The sequence below is a fragment of the Condylura cristata genome, unplaced genomic scaffold (assembly GCF_000260355.1).
Source record: "Condylura cristata isolate star-nosed mole 26May11 unplaced genomic scaffold, ConCri1.0 scaffold00004, whole genome shotgun sequence".
Classification (NCBI taxonomy): Eukaryota; Metazoa; Chordata; class Mammalia; order Eulipotyphla; family Talpidae; genus Condylura; species Condylura cristata.
The window spans coordinates 67,988,518-68,005,285 of NW_004567105.1; the positions used below are offsets into that span (position 1 = coordinate 67,988,518).

Sequence of the window (16,768 nt, forward strand, 5' to 3'; positions counted from 1 at the left end):
ATTATATCCAAGGGTTTCAGGGTTTCCTGTAACTGCTCTACCCCAAACGACAATAAAACAACATACGAAGTATGGCAGTAGTGTGAAAGCGCAGTGACGGCATGTCACTTTGCAATGGGGAATGTGACCTCCAGGCGGACCTGTCACCACCAGAAATCACAGAAAAAGGATCTAACGCATCCTAAAGTGTTGAGCCACACGATGGCTGATACATTCCAAACTGGGTCAGAAACGCGGCGACAGTGACACCGTCGTAGCAACTCTTCTTGGGGGCCCGACCCTGCAGCCCGCACAGGCGGTCAGAGTAGCCCGTGTGTTGGAGACAGGCTCCTGCGAATCGCTCCCCTCCCGCACCCTGCCCACCCCCCAGGTTCTAGAAAATTGTCGGCTTTATCTTCTTAGAGACTCTAAGACAGTAAAAGACTAAAAGATGTCTGGAAATATGCTGTATAGAAAAATTAACTCTCAGCTTAAAATAACATCCAGAAAGGCACTTCATCCTGTAGGAAAGAGATTCTGAGTCGGGTCAGCTGTTCCGAGCTGGGGCAGGAGGGGACAGGTCGTCTGCTTGGAGGGGAGGACAGTTGCATGGAAGTCTGATAGATATCGAGTTTTTTTTTTTTCCCCCCCATATTTTTTTCTTTTTGGTATGTTTTAAGAAAAGCAAATCCAGTAAAACGCATGTCCCTTTATGAAATCTGTTAAAAGAGTTCATTTTAAAATAGTTGTTTCTGTTCTTAAAAAAGCAAACAGGTAGGTGTGGCCACACTCTGTGGCCTGGAGCATGGTCTGTCCTCACTCGGCTCCTGGGAAGCTGAGGCCTGCAGGCCCCGCAGGGGTCCCAGAGTCCGCAGCAGGAGGGCGAGGCCGGGGCTACCTGCTGCAGAGCCTGTGCAGCGTGCTGTACACGTCGTCTTCCCGGCTCAGGCCCTCGAAGAAGGGGATGAGATCCAGGAGCTCCGTGTCCGTCATGTCATCGAACCAGGACTGCACAGGCACCTGGAAGACAGTGCACAGAGGGGCAGTGGGACTGTACCCAGGCCCGGGGCGGGCGCTGCTCCTAGCTGCCCGGGTCCCCACACCTTTGTCAGCTTCTTTGGTCAGGAGGAAAGGTATCTAGAGGCCATTATCTTCTTCAGCATCCTCAGCAGCAGCGTCATTTCCGTCTACCCCCTGTTCCAACTAGGAGCAATCCAAAGCTACCTGGCTTGGGAGCTGGCTCAGAAAGGCAAGGTTACCTACTTTGGGTACATGCGCCGGTTTTGTTTTCCCGTGTGGAAACGGTGGCCAGAGTGCAGAATATCTGAGCACTAGTCCTTTAACTCGCCAGTTTCCAAAAGCTCCTTCCACCATATCAAGCCAGCTCCTGGCACCTCAGAGTCCTGGCACCCAGAGGCACCTGCAGCCCCCCACACCACGGCACCCATGCACAGGTGTATAAGGGCTTCCACTTGGGGGCAAGTTGCGTGGCAAACAGCAGTAGAATTTCCTCGCTTAGCAGTGGTCAGTTCAAAGGGGAGTCATTCAATTTTAAGACATTCTAGAGCCACACGTGAAGACAGATTTTTTTCTCTGGTCTCAGACAGAAGCATGGGAAGAGTGCTAATGGGTGCAAAGAGATTTAAAAAGAAATTTGGGGACATTTCTTGGGAAACCAAATAAGTTTAAAATTGAAACTAATATTTTCAACCCTTACATACATCTAAAGACACCTTAGAAACTAATAATTCATTGTATCATAAAAATATAAGATAAGGATTAACAACAACAACAAGGGTCCTCTTAGGGTAAGGAGCAGAATTGGGGGGGAGAGAAGGAATCAAACTTCAGACTTTTCTAGGTTTATCTTTGTGGAGTGTTTTGATATTGGAGCCTTGTAAATATGTTACATAGTTAAAGTTAAACCATTAAGAAAAAAATGCAATAGGAAATGAACCTAAGTATATAGAATTACATTCACAAAGGGAACTATTTTAAATGACTTAAAAACACAGTTTTCTGTCTGTAAATGAGACAAAAAGATGGCCTTTTTATTAGCAATAATACTAGTAATGCTATTTTGAAAGTATTAAACAGAGAGTAAGTCAAATGTGACAGCTAATATCCTTAGGAATCAAGAGTTTTAGCACGAGGAGATACAAATATCAAAAGAAACTAAATCAAAAGTGTTATCTCAACATTGAGCTGGAAAAAACAATACGAATTTACTATTATCTTTCATTTATCTTTCAAAAAAATATGTGTATTTTAATGCTGTTCAGTAGAACGGGCTTGAAGCAAGGACAGCTCAGCAGCAGTGAGAAACCATCTAACCTGTGGTCTCTGAATGTGATTTCCACTGGTAGGAATGAGGTTCCAGAGAAAAATGGCTGATTCCAGGCTGGGAGATGAGCCTGGAACATCTTGTATCAGAAAGCAGGAAGCTATCAAAAAGGACTATTATGTGACGGGGAGGGTGTCTGCTGGTCAAAGGGGGAAAATCTGAGCATTGAAAAGAATCATAAATGGATTAAATTGTAACAATAAAACACCCCCTCCCCCAAGAATTCGTAATGATACCTAAAAATTTACTGGTTACTCTTGGAGGCCAGAGCACCCACTCATTACTCTTGACCCTGCTGTCTTTGTTCAAACATTCACATGGTGTTTCAAGGTAATCTCTAATTGATGAGGGAAAGCTCATTTTTTTTTTTTGATAGAAGAATTCTAGCCAATAAATGCAGCAAGAGTGACAGGATTTGGAAATAACCATTTTGCAATTCCTAATGAGATAGTGGGTAGCAATGATCACCAACCACCACTCACACTGTTAAGTGACGGTTGATAAGGATTTCATTCTGAACGGATCAGGCCAACAACACTTGAAAGGTCAATGTGCAATTCTTAGAGGCGGGATGAGCTGACATACTTGCCCCCTGACGTGACACCACAGCAAGTACAAACACCACTGGTGATGCACTCTTGGGGAAAAATACGGACCGAATCTACCCAAGTGGTAGTGATTGAGCTCCATGTGTCAAATAAACAGTGAGTAGAGAAGCATCTGACACACCCGAGTGTGGGGTCACATCTAGACAAATTCAGAATGCAGAAGATTTCCACAAGACAAATAACCAGCGTTTCTGCAACAAATAAATGGTGTGCAAGAGAAAGCAAGAGGGGAAGCAAATGTATGAAGACCACAAAATAATTAAAAGACATATTGACCAAGGCGGTCCGTGGACCTTGTTTGGATTCTGACTCAAACAAACCAGAAGAAAGAAAACATATCAAGATGATCTGGAAAATGTGAACACAGTTGGCTATTAGATAATGTTACAGACTGTTAGTTTTGATAGATGTGATAATGGAACTGAGATTGCATGAAGCAATCCTTATCTGTTCTAGGCACTTCACAAAATGCATTATGTTGGATCTGATTAACTCATTCAAAAGAACATATTTAAATATAATAAAATTTGAATGTTCATTCAGATGATGATTACACCCTAAGTGAATCTAGTTTGAATTCATCTTCTGGTTATAAGTGGAGTAACAGTTCTGGACATGGGAGAGCCTGTGGGCGGCCCCAGTGCATCTGGGAAGCCTGGGCTCGGGAAGACGCCTCCTTCCCAGGGAAAGCTGCTGAGCCGAGGGCTGCGCGGCCCCACTGCAGTGGGTCAGTGGGGTCAGTGGTCACCGGTGGGCCTGGCTGGTCTCTGCCCCCTGATGGAGGTGAGGAGGCATCTCTTCTGCTCTGAGGGAGGGGAGAACAGGTGCTGTGTGCTGCCACACTCCAGGGGTTTGTGTGGGAAATGTCCCCTCTAGATCCTTCAAGACAATGTTATGAGTGGCAAAGCCTGGCAGCCTTTTCTGAAGACCTTACTAGAAGTGTTTTTTTCATTCTTGTTTAAGAAATAGCTTGTGTTGAAGAGGTCACCCAGGCCTTCGGAGGCTACAGGAGCATGAAGCCCTGGGCAGCAGTCAGCATCGGGAGGTTAATGAAAGACAGAACTCTTTCCAGTAGTAATACTACAAATGTTAGTAAGATACAGGTCCACTGACTACCTCCCCTTTGAAAACACTGTTCCAAGAGCTTTCCATGTACTGCCACGCTGAATCCTCCAGTGGCCTTGTGAAAACAACATTCCCATAGCCCCATTTGATAGGTGAGGTGAGCTGAGGCACAGTGAGATCTAGAAGCTTAGTCAATGCCGTATGGCTGCTAAGTGGCAGAGTAGGGATTTCACCAAAAGCTCAAGAAACCTCGCCTAGATGTTGGGAGGCACCAAAGCAGGGCTTGCCTGGTGGAGCTCAGACCACGCCTGCGCTCTTGTTCGTTGAGCTACTTACTGCATTCTCAGGATGGAAGATGTATGAGGCAGGAGAATTGTCGACGATGATGACTTTGCTCAGCTCCCGTCCAAGGCGACTCAGGTCCTTCACATAATTCCCGCGATGGAAAACACACGACTCTCTGAAGAGTCGGGCCCGGAACACGCCCCAGCGGTCCAGCAGGTCAGCCACAGGGTCTGCGTACTGGAAAGCGAGTGTGGAAGTGAAGGCTGGGTGCATGAACGAGCCCAGAAATCCTGACCTGCTGCAGCTGGAGTCAGTTTTCCAAGGAGAGATTAAATCATGGGGTATGTCTTAGGATCCTGATTATTTTCCTGTCCATGTAAGAAACCCTGGATTCTTGCATTTCTCTCACTTCTCACATCCAGTTCATCAAAATGCTGGTCAGTCTCAACTCTCAAACTCTCCGGAATCACCTGCATGTCTCTATTTCTTTCAGGCCTCTGTAATCTCTGGCCTGGGGTAGCTGTGTAAGCCTCCTAGCGTCTCCCTTGTGCCCTGGGGGCCTCTTTTCCAGTCCATCTAGCTGAAGCTGTCAGGCCACTGGCAGTCAGAGCACCTCACTCCTGCCTAGAACTCTTCACTGTCTACCTGCTGCACCTGGAAAGAGGCTGGCACTCTGGGCTGCCTTGTCCCATGGGTGTGGCAGGTGTCCTGCCACTCTCCACTCCGGTCTCCAGTCACTGTAGCCACACTGGCTTTGGGCACGGTCAGAAACTCTCCTCAGCCCTGCATGAGTCTTTGCTTGTCTCCTTGCTTTTCAATCTTGGCTTCCCTCTCCATCTCTTGGAAGGCCGCCTGCATTTTCCTTTAGGAGACTCTATTGCCTCACATCCTTTATCAGTATCTGGGTTTACTTTACTTTCTCTTCTCTTGGCAGGGCCTAGGCCTTGCTTGTCACGTTCACCCTGACACCTCTAGCACCTTGTAGAGTGCCTATCTAACCGCTGTTGGGCTCAGGGAAGGCTAATTTCATCAGTGAGGGAATGAGCAAACCTGGAATGAGGCTTGCAGGACACGAAGCCATACTGCCCCCTAGAGGCCCTCTTAGCAACTGCACCAGCGCAGCCCTGGACGTCACTGCTGATGCTGTCACCCACTCCACTGACTTAGAGCCCAGGAGTTTCTAGGGAGGGAGTCTGGGCCTACTTCAATTGGGGTTCGTTCTGCTTGGACCTTTCTCAAGGAATTTCCCCCAAAATGGGGTGACCTGGATCAAGAAAGAAATGAGAGAAAACCTTTATAATTGACGATGTCCAAAGGGGCGGGCTAGACGGAGTGGCTGGGGCTGGGGGGCGAAAGGATGGTGGTTCCCAGCCTGACGTGAGGCTGGGTCTCAGCACCAAGACCAAGGAGAGGGCACTGTCAGGCTAAGCAGGCACAGTGACTCTGCCAGGGAAGCGGGAAGCACTTGAGGCTGGTGGTGCTGAGGCCAGCAGTGGACTCACCCAGCCACTGAGTGCAGAGTAAATACCAAAGGATGCAGGACCAGGGGCTACAAACAGCTGCTCTGATTCCATGGGAAAGTCCTCTCTGCTTCAGAGACATCCGAAGGGGAGGCAAAGTCCCAGAGCAGGCTATATGCCCACTGACCGAGTGGCAAGAGCTCGGGGCGTTGCGGTTTCTGGAGCTGGGGTGAGTTAAGCACCATGTGGCTGGACTGGAGAAGGCCGACTCGTGACAGAAAAGCCGACTGATTTCCTCCTGATCATGAACACTGGCAGCGGCATGCATCGTTCGAGAGCATGTCTTAGTCTGGGGTTCTCAGAGTCGAATGTGGACTGTAAGCTTCACGAGGGTAGGCTTTCCCTCTTTTGCTCTGTGCTGTATCCCCAGAGCCTAGCAAAGCGCCAAAACATGGTAGGTGCTAAATAAAGATTTATTGGGTAAAAGAATAATGATGGAAACTAAGAAGAATCTGCAGATACTGGTGGGTTCCTGCAGGCCCCTGGGCAGCGGGTCCAGAGGCCCACGCACCCATGAGGCTAGCTGGGGGCCAAGCCCAGAACCAAGGACTGAGCAGTGCTTACCTGTCCCAGAACTTGCGCATCAGGGAGGAAAAGGGCTAGAAGGCTGCATTTGGGAGCTGATTTGGCTGGGCCAGGCTGGTGTAGCAGCAAGAGAAGGGTTTGAGAGACAGATGGAGGGGCAGGTGGGAGCAGTCCAGGAAGAGAGACCAAACAAGGATGTTTAAGCGAGTGCTGGGGACAGCGCCAAGGGAGAACGTTTTCAGTTTTGCAAATGATGAAACAACTTTCAACCCACCAACACCAGTGCAATCTTCCTGTCTGCTATTTCTTTGGTTGTCGCTTTAGGTTCCTTCGCACCCCAGAGCACAATTGGAAGAGCCACTGACACTACAGATACAATTAGTCTTGGTACCACTCGTTTGGAAAAGCACTGCCGGGCAGGCTGTGTTCCCTGTGGCCACATTCTCTTCTCACTGAGCAGAAACAAGGCCCAGGTTTTGGATTCCCTCTCTACCAGTCAGGCGTTAACACCTGGCAATGAGCCTGGCAGGATGTCACACAGGCAGGGCCTCCCTCGCCTCAGCCCTGACAGAGAGATGGCCCAAACGAGGAATGCCCAGCCAGCAAAGCAGAACGTCTGGAGCCAGAAGGCAGAGTCCCCACAGTGCAGAGAAGGGAGCCATCCGGAGACAGACGTAGGGGGAAGACGAGGGCTGGGAGCAGCTCTGCAGACAGGCAGGTGGCTAATCTGGGGCCCAAAGCTGCTCTTTGGAGCCTCTCAGTGGCCCCAAGTTGCCCCAGTGTGCCTATCAACAAAGTGCCAGAGCTGGAGAGATGGTCACGAACAGCCAGGATCTCCTCGGGAAGCGGGGTCTGCCTGGGATCTCCTCTGGAAGTGGGGTCCCCACTCTGCCCTCTACTTCAGTCTACTTGTGACAGGCCGGGCCTAAACAGACTGAGGGTTCTGCTCCCCTGTGGTTGCCTTCAACAGTAACAGAGAGCGAAGAAGCCACTCTGGCTCGTCAGAGCAATAAAGGTGAAGGTCAGAGGCTCACAGCAAGTTACAGGCCAAAACATGTAAGTCCTTTTGTTATCACTAGTAATTATGGCAGCAAACAGCGGCCACAGGAGCACTGAGCGCAGCATATGTGACACAGGAGGTGTCCCCGAGTCTCTCTGAGCATGAGGCAGGCTCTGTGCGAAGTCCCTGACATGCATTATTTTAGTCGCTCTACCCCACAAAACAGAGTTATCCCAAAGATGAGAAACTGAGGTGAGAGAAGTGAAGGAACTTGCTGAGATTCAGGGCTCACTAGGGTAGCCACGGCGAAGCATGCAGCTGAATCTCTGCCACTGATCTTACCCCTAACACTGTGTAAGCCCAACCCATGGGCACAGAGGCTGGAGACTCCAACACTGGGTTGCCAGAGAGGCAGATGTCCCTTCTCGGTCACGATGGACACCTTAGCGATTTCCTGGTCTGTGAACAGCCAGCTTCAGGCGGCTGCAGGCAGCAACTTCATGGAGCATTTGTTCCTAGTGCTCTCTGTCACCATGGTAACCCAGAAGCCTTGCAGATTGGTGCTGTGCACATGGCCTGCATCCATTCCATCTGGGGTGGGAACCAGTCACCATAGCGACAGCTTCCCCCACCTTCACAAAGGTCTGCTAACAGACAGGGTGGAAGGGCTGGGAGGAGCTGGAGTGCCACGGTGGGAGCGCGGCTCACCTTGGCCAGACTGGCAGTAAAGAGCACACACTCGAAGAGCTGCCCCATCCTCTGGAGGAACTCGTCCACGTGTGGCCGCTTCAGCACGTACACCTGCAATGGCAGAGACAGCAAGCCGGTCAGTCACAGGAGTTGCAAGGGATGGCTGGCCTGGGCTCAGACACCCACGTGGGAAGAGCTCGAGGAAGGTTCTACCTCCTGCCCTCGTCTATATGTGCTGTGGAGAACCAGACAGCATGAGGGCCCACAGAATCAGATGGGCACCTCAGGCCAGACACGCTCCTCAGAAAGGGCCCCAGATCTGAGTATGGTGCAGCTGCTCCTCCCAGAGAAGAAGAGAAGCTGACCGTGGTCGTGAGCATCTTGTGATATTCAGAACCAGCGAGTGCCATGTCTGTGTGAAACGACTCATTCTTTTCACCGGTGTCTGTCTATAACATTAGGTCAAACCCAATCCCAATGTGGACACAGGGCAGTCTGGATTGTCCTTTGCGTGGCAGGCCTGGGGCAATCCTGGCTGCCTTCTTCTCTAACTGGCACAGCCTCTCAGTAGGAAGACCTGGGAGGGAAGTGCAGGCCCAATAAAGTTGTACGACTTCCTTGTTAACTTGCCGCACAAAGGTTGCTCTGCTTGCTACAGAAATGCAAACTTCAGGGGAAGTAGCATCAGCCCAGGTCCCTGAAAGCAAGCCTGGGGGGCCTCCAAGCAGAGGTGGGGGAAAGACAAGCCTTCCTTCGAATGGTGGGCTTTATGCTATTCACTACAGAACCTGGACAACACCGAGGATCCAGGGGGAGGGGTGAGAAGGCAAAGTTGGTGAGGGAAGACAGAGGAGGTAGGAGGAGGGAAGAAATAATTAAAGATTGAATAAACTCATTTTAAATTAGCCACTTCCCTTCCCTAAAACAAGTCAAACTTGTTACCATTCAATTCACAGTCCCTGGGCCCTAGGCTCTGTGCTCCCTCTGAAGCAGTTACAAAGAGGAACACAACACAGGCCTTGCCCTCGAAGGGCTCACAATCTAGAGCAGATATAGGCAAACACACATAAAATAGACATGGCAGAATCAAAGTTGTAGTAGAGTGGTAGGTGAAGGACTATTAACTCCCCTTCTCAAGAGGAGAGTCAAAAGTAACATTTGGCCTGGCCCCTGAAGGATGAATAGGAGTTCGCCAGGTCAGTAAGGACAGGGCTAGGGAGCTTCCAGGCCAAGGGACCAGTCTACGCAGAACTGGCCTGACATACTAGAGGTGTCGGAGAATGGTGGAACTGTGACCTGACCTTCACAGGATGTGGTGAGTGAGGGGCTAGGAGGGGAGAGGACCTGTGGAAGGCAGGTCGTTGAGCGCCTCTGGACCACGGATGGCAGACAGAGCAGGCCGGCATCCTGCCGCGGTAAGAGGGATCCTACAGAGCCAGGATCTGGAGAGAAACTTGTGGTCAACTAGAAAAGGTGGGCGACGTGGGTCTGTGGCCAAAGGTGGGGAGCAGAGGCGCAGGATGGCCTGGGGTGGGAGCCAGCAAGGGTAAGGAGCTAGGAGGGAGGGGTGGGAGGAGGGCAGGGCCTGAGGCCCCAGAAGCTCCGGGCCTCCACTTTGCTGAGACTCCCCGTGTCAGGGAATACGTGGGGCTGGCAGCTCTTGTCTCCCTGGGAACACTGCTTGCTACATGCAAAGGGGAGCAGAGAGGTCTGGGAACTCGTGTTGGTGCCTCTGGCAGGGAGGGTCCTGGGCCCGGATGCCGGCGTCCAGGCCCGCGTCCCCGTGCAAGTAACCAAGAATAGGCCCGTTGGGACCTGCACAGCCTATCCTGGATTACTTGAACGAGGCCACGGTCTTCGCCAGGGCCTTGTCCTCCTCTTGGCGCCTGTGGCTTCATTCCCTCAGGAGAGTTTCTGATCCCAGCCCTGGGGCGTTTATGGCCAACTCTGGAAGGGGCCGGGGCCGCGGGTGGTTCCTATAAAAATGGGCTGGCCAAAACAGGGCAGGCCTTGAGGGTCATGCGCACAGTTACATGGTGAAAGTTTATTTCTCTCCTAATTCCTGCCATGCCACTGGGGGGCCTCCCTTTTGTCTCATTACTTTATAACACAAGTAAAGTAATGCACAAACTCACTGCTTCTCAACTACCGAGTTACTTCAGCCAGTGCGTTTCAATGTTAAACGGCCAAGCGCCCACCTTTGGCTCCCTGGCTTTTGAAAGCATGAAGCTTGGCCAGGCTAGGGAAAGAGCTTTTCCCAGGGTGGCTCTTCCAGGGACTACCTTTCCAAGGACAGTTTCCTTGCAGGATTGCCTGGAAAAGAGGTGAGAAAGCGAGGGCAGGGGTGGGAAGGGGCTGTGTGGCAGGAGGCAGGAGACTGGAATTCTCATTGCAGTCTCTCCCACTTTATGACATCAAAGCCAACTCTTTCTCTGGCTGAGCCTCAGTTTCCCCACCTGCACAAGAAAGTGGCTTGTACTAGCTGACTTCCAAGGCCTACCCAGCTCTGACATGTATCAGTCAAAAGGGAAGAGATGACATTGTTAAAGGAAAAATCTCTTATTATGGCTTAAGCACCAAGAGCTTTTCCTACATGGGGGTAGAAACACACCAGGCCAGAGACTCCTTACGGCTCTGAGGTTGACATGGAGGATGGTTTGATCATCCCTATAGAAAATCTAACAAAAGCACAGAGGCTAAGTTTTCCTATATTTCCAATATGTTCTATTCCCAGAGAAATTACATGCATATAAGGTGTGTGTGGGGGGGAATCAGATGCCACAGTGCATCTTTGTTCAAAGCTGCTTACTGATCCCAGAACTCACACCCTTCCCCCTCCTTTTAGGTTGGGATTTGGCTAAGGAGTCATTGGAGGACACGATGCAGGAATGAAAAAATCAGTCTGGAGGGGCTGGTACTGGACACCTTTTCCTGAGAATCCCAGTAAGTGGCTGACTCGGGACACTGTGACGGTCCCTGTCATCTGCTCTGAGTGTAACCGGGAGCAACCGTGCAAGAAGTTAAGTATCAGACCATCACGGTAGGCCAGCAGGGGTATGGAAACTTCCAAAAGTTTGCATCAAATCAAAGAACTTTTTGAACTTGCAGCCACATCTTGTGTTTACAAAGAGATCTCATTTTTCTTACCAACTCAGTAAAATAAACGCATCTGAGAGAAAAAAAGCATTTTTAAATCAGTGTATTTTTTTTTAAACAAAGTGTTCTTGGTAATAAGATTACTGAAATAGAAATTTAAAATAAAGTTCACAGGAAATATTTCTAAAAAAGTGCTAACTGAAACTCAGATTTAGTTTGGAAATCTTACCTGATGTATAGTTCCATCAATTTCAACCGGGACAATAAAATCAGCATTACTAATAGGCTAGAAAGAAAAGAAACTATAATTACTCTGTCTGAAAGAACAAAATAAAATTGAAAATTTTAGCAAGAAAAAAGCTTGCCTGGCCCAACGTTTTTATTATTGGAAAAAAGTTCAAGAGAAGGAGGTCGAAACTTGCCTTGGGTCCCTAAAATAAGCACAAGCATTATTTTCTATTCTGAATATTCTTATGTTGTCAGCATCTGGGTCCAACCTCCTTATCACTTGTCTGGCCTCAGTGACAAAGAGTGGGGGCAGCCTACTAGTGATCAGGGCTCAGAAACACCAGCTCGTGCCTACAGTCCTCTCAGGATGACGGAGAACCACAGCCATGGTGGGGGGGGGGTAGTGGCGTAGTGGTTAGGTGGGTGGGGTGGGGGTTGGGGGTGTGTGTGGTAAGGCCAGGCAGTCCCAGCGGAGCACAGTGCTCCTTGGGGAACCAACTATACTTGCACCCAGGAGTTCAGGCTGCCCCCGTGATGGGCTGCTGGGCAGGAGACGTGCAGCACATGAACCCAACTCACCAATGTGGGTGCAGCCAGAGGCCAAAGGCCAAGACCTTGGGCAGCCTCTTCCCCAGGGTTTCCTCGATTCCAGGGGAAAATACTAACAGGTCTGATGAGCGCCCATTGCTCCACCTGGTCTGTATCAGTGACTTCAGGTCTTGCCTGGCGCAGTTTGCCGCCCGGGGCTGGCATCAGCCCACCCTATACCACTTTGCTCTAAATAACACAATACCCAGCACACCCACAAACTCCTGAATACTTAAATGAACTCTGACAATATTAATGACACTTAAAATTCAAATATGACTCTTTAACAGTCACGATGTTCTCAATGATAGACATTTATTCTAGATGAAATTTCACCATTTAGGAAGAAAATTTCTCAAACCAACAGGTCCAAGAAAATTAGCAAGCTTTGGGGATCAGGCAGGGTGAGGGGTAGGGGTTAGGGTAGGGGTGTGGGGTAGTCTCTGGCCACACTCTGGACTGGGCTCTGCCCTTGGGTCATCACTGCATGTGTGCACACATTCTTCTTTGACATGTTAACGGAAAAAATGTGGATTGTGAAATCATTACTAAGCTCTCGGAGGCTACCCGAGGCTTAAGATTGCAATTTATTGACTCCTAAGGTTGGTAGGCCAAGGTTGGGGCTGTTATTTTATAATTGCACAACTGAAATACAGAAACATGGTTAGGGGTGGGGGGGGGGAAGAAAAAGGAAAGCCCGAACAAAGAAACTCTCCCAAGGCATGAGATTGTGAAATCATACTCTACCAAATATGCTAAAAATCAGACCCTCAGGCCATTCCGAAGCTAGGGTTCTCAAGTTGGGTTTGTGAGCCTGTGTACTGAACAGCTGTAAATTTCCAAGGATAGGCTCACAGCTTCTGGATACTCAAAGGGCTCTGAAATGCCCAGAACATTAAAAAACCCTACGATAGATTATCCTGCTTACAAATGTAGGCACATCAGTGGGAAACCAGGAGAGGCTGTTCACATAGCTCACTTCGTTCATGTCCTCTGAGCAGGCGCTGGGGCCACCAGGGGCTGCCAAAACCCTGCCTTTGAGTCAGGTGGCCTGGTCAGCACTGCCCACCCTCATGTCTGCAGAGGTTGAGTGCTGGAAAACTTTAATCTCCTAAGTAAGGACAGGTCTCATTGATACCAGCGGCCCAGGATTTTCTCCCAAACTAATTATGTTAATATTCAACTACTCGAGTTAATGCTCACCTAAGTTAATGGGCAACTGTAAGTGGGATTTCTTTATAAATAGTGAAGTCATAAAGTACCAACTACATGCTTTCAGTCTTTTTTTTCTTTGCTAATACAATTGGGACCAGATTCTAAAAGATCATTATTTTTTATTTAAACGCTGATTTACCTTAAATGAACTGTGCACCAATGTTTCATCTAAGTCAATGACCACACATTTTTTTCCATAGTCAAGCACCGTCACCTCTGGAAGGAGGAATTTAGCTGGTGGCTAAAGGGGAAAAGAAATCACTATTATTAGCTTTATGTAAAAGACAAACCAATTCCTTTATCGATGCTTTCTACTGTCAATAAGGTTATAAGTGAAAGCAAAAATCTAAGTGCCTGATCAATTACATCATGGAATGTTATTAAAAACATTGGGGATAAGAAGTTTGCAACCGAAGTTTTACCAAACAACTACTGTGCCATTACCGAATGGCATCTGAGTCAGATGAAGCTGACCTGGATAACAAACTTGAAGAAACTATAGACCAGTGAAATGTAATTCAAAATGATCTACAATTATAGAAAACAAATAACATGGTCCAGATACTGTTACCTACTTTGTGCCAGCCCTACTGTGGTATAATAGTGAGTGAATGTAGTAATTTTATCCCTTAAATTCTCTGCCTCTGGAAGTTATACTTTAATCCACATGCTGTATTAACTAGAAAGTCTATTCACAGGTTTCTGTAGAAGTTGACCCTACTCCAGTGATGAAGAGGTCATAAAGAGTTAACAAAATCTAGATAACTTCAGCCAACCTTCTCTTCATTTATAATATTTATTTCATTGGGACTTGACATTCTAGAAATGGTTTTAAGTATTTCTGTTTACTTTTCTGGCATATTCAGTGTCTCAGGTTAACTAGCTAATTTTCTATCCTGGAAAAAGGTCAAGCTTGTTCAACAGTTAATGCAAAACAAAACACAAGAATATTTCTGCCCCAAGTCACTGAAGACTAGGCAATTTGGTTTATTAAATAAAACAGAAAAAGAACAAAATCAAGACTATTCCCTTTTAGGGGCTGGCTATTCCATGCCCCCAAACCCTTTTCTGTTTCAACTGAATGCTAGTCAATGTTAATTTTGGACTTTGGCTGGTTCAACAGAATGTGGCACAGGCTGTCAACAGGCTGGGTAAATATGCAAGAGCAGTGAGCATAAGGGGGTGTGTATGGAGGGAGCGGAGACTGTCCAGGGCTGACTAGGATGAGGTTCGTGTGCAGATATGAGCATTTCTAACTCTAGAGGCGCTCTCCAGTCAGAGGGTTGCTTCAGGCTCTCCAAGACCAGCCAGAAGAAAAAGCCCTTCTGGCTTCCCAAGAACTCCCTTGGTTCTAGTGAAAGCTCACCAAGCAGTACAACCCTGTAGCACTGGGAAGAAATAAATGGTCCCTTAGATAAAGGCACAGATTGGGGGTGCTGTAAAGGACTCTGTTTTTCATTATAAATCAGCAAGTAAGCAGATTATTAGAAAGTTAAACTTGCAAGAGTAAGTGTTGTGGCAAAATAAAATTTCAAAAAAGCAAGAGTATGACAATCTCTATAAGTGAAAAAATAGATGACTTGGTTTGTTTTTATTGTTTGGGCCAAAGCAGAAGGCATGCTGTGACTAGAATAAAATTTGCTTTAATTTTTACATACAACTATGTGATAAAAATTCTCACTTTAAGAGTAAGACATGTAAAGCACAACTATACCTATTTCTATGCCTCCCACTCTTTTTCCCAGTGGCCCTTCTTTTTAGTTTGGCATCTACCAGTCCAGTCATTTCTCTATGAGTTGACATATTAAAGCATTTTAACTTTATGTGATTGCTAGCCCAAAAATTAAGAATCTAGAAATGCATTCCTTAGCATATATGAAATAATCAAAGATCTCCCAAAAATGGCTTATTTTCCAAAACCAAAAAGAAAGACAATTTTCTTAACATATTTAGCTTACACTTTACAAGTGTTTGCTATATTAACAGTAAGTAAAGACCCCTACTATGCTCCAGTAACAGAGGGAAGAGTGAGGAGGGTGAGACTCCTACTAAGCAAGCCATTGAGCATGTGTGCTGCTGAGAGCCATGGGCAAGGAGGATTCCATTAACCCTCGGCCCATTTCTTAAATGCACACAGCTTCTGAGAACTTGGTTTGAGAGGCCACTGGTAAACATTCTTCTGGGCAGCTATGTCCTTGCAACATGCAAGGACACTATATAATTTCAACAGTGCTTTGTCACTTCAACTGATGTGTTCAGGTGATGCTGGAATAATTAAACTAAAAAACTTCTTACAGCAAATTTTCTCTTAGGCCATCGTCAAGCTGAAGAACAAGAGAAACACCAGTTATATCTAGAAGTGCCGTTACTACACAAAATCTCTTGCTCTAAAGCACATACAAGGAACTGCCGGATGGATGGAAGAAGTGGGGTCAGTGGGTGCAGAAAACACGGGCCGTGGCGTCCCACCCAAGGTCTGCAAAGGTCACTTATGCCAGTTCCCTTCCTGGGAGGAGACTTGAAGTTTCCTGTCTTTGGTTGTGACCTGGTAATCATGAACATTTAACTCAAAGGCTCTTTTCTTTTGGATTACCCAACCCCCAACCCTCATAGATGTACCTTTTTTTTTTTTTTTAATAGACATACCTCTTCTGGGTGCATTATTTTGTTCTCATATTCAGGTCTGCACTGTGCTCCTAAGCCTCAGCGTTCAGGGCCAAGAATTGAGGGTCTGCTTCAGGGGCAGGGCCAAGGACACCAGGTTGACTTTAACTAGAACAGCTACTCCGCTTATAGGTTCTTCATAAGACTTTGGTACAAAAATATATGACTGCTAACTAAAAGGCTTAGGCAAACAGCATGGAAACACAAATGTTAACAAAGAAATGTTTTCTTTCCCTTTCAGCATTTTTATGGCTCAACTGCATCACCAACCTCATGTCTGTCAGTCTCGGTGTCATGTGTGCTTCCAGCAGGAGTGTGGGAACGGAATGTCAGGTCACAGCCCCACGGCATTCCTTACGGGGTCAAAGCCCTGGAGTGCTACCTTCCACCTGGGGATCCAAAACTCAGTGGTTTCTAAACCTGTTCTTCTGCATCTTTTTCTTATCCCTAATACTTAAAGTTTACTTAACAGGCCCTGAGGCTTCCTATTAAGATGTGTTTGTGGAGGGCCCCAAGTCCCAGCTCTTTGTGGGAGACATGGATTACTAACTGGAACATTTAGCAAGTCTAGATAAAGACATTTCCACTAGGCATGTAAAAGTAGGACTGATTCAAGAATGATGTCAAGATAACTGATTCCCACTTGGAGAAAGAAAGAAAACTGAAAGTACTTATTGTACTATATCAACATCAATTCCACATGGAACAAAGGCTTAAATATAATAATGAAGCCATTACAATACTAGGAGAAAATAGAGGTCACAGTCACAGAGTGGGGAGATCTTTTTAAGCATGATATAAAACTCAGGAGATGTGAAGGATAAGATTAGTATGTTCACCTGCACAATATGAACCCGTGTCTAAGATGAGTCTAAATAAGGCCAACATATATGTCATAAATTTGTGGAGAAGTGCTAATTTCCTTGAAATTTAGAAAGATAACCAATCTAGCATAAAATCT

General features: G+C 47.3%; 1 protein-coding gene across 2 annotated transcripts in view; it reads right to left on the minus strand.

Moving 5' to 3' along the window:
* CTDSPL (CTD (carboxy-terminal domain, RNA polymerase II, polypeptide A) small phosphatase-like) overlaps window positions 1–16,768 on the minus strand; it is a 106,434-nt gene continuing 89,666 nt past the window's right edge. For both annotated transcript variants that reach the window (XM_004676315.2, XM_004676314.2), the window contains 5 exons: window positions 13,283–13,384; window positions 11,342–11,398; window positions 8,035–8,127; window positions 4,333–4,518; window positions 1–999 (listed from right to left, as the gene is read on the minus strand). In XM_004676315.2, coding sequence (XP_004676372.1) covers window positions 874–999; window positions 4,333–4,518; window positions 8,035–8,127; window positions 11,342–11,398; window positions 13,283–13,384 — 564 coding nt within the window. In that variant the 3' untranslated portion in view covers window positions 1–873. The remainder of the gene's footprint in view (window positions 1,000–4,332; window positions 4,519–8,034; window positions 8,128–11,341; window positions 11,399–13,282; window positions 13,385–16,768) is intronic.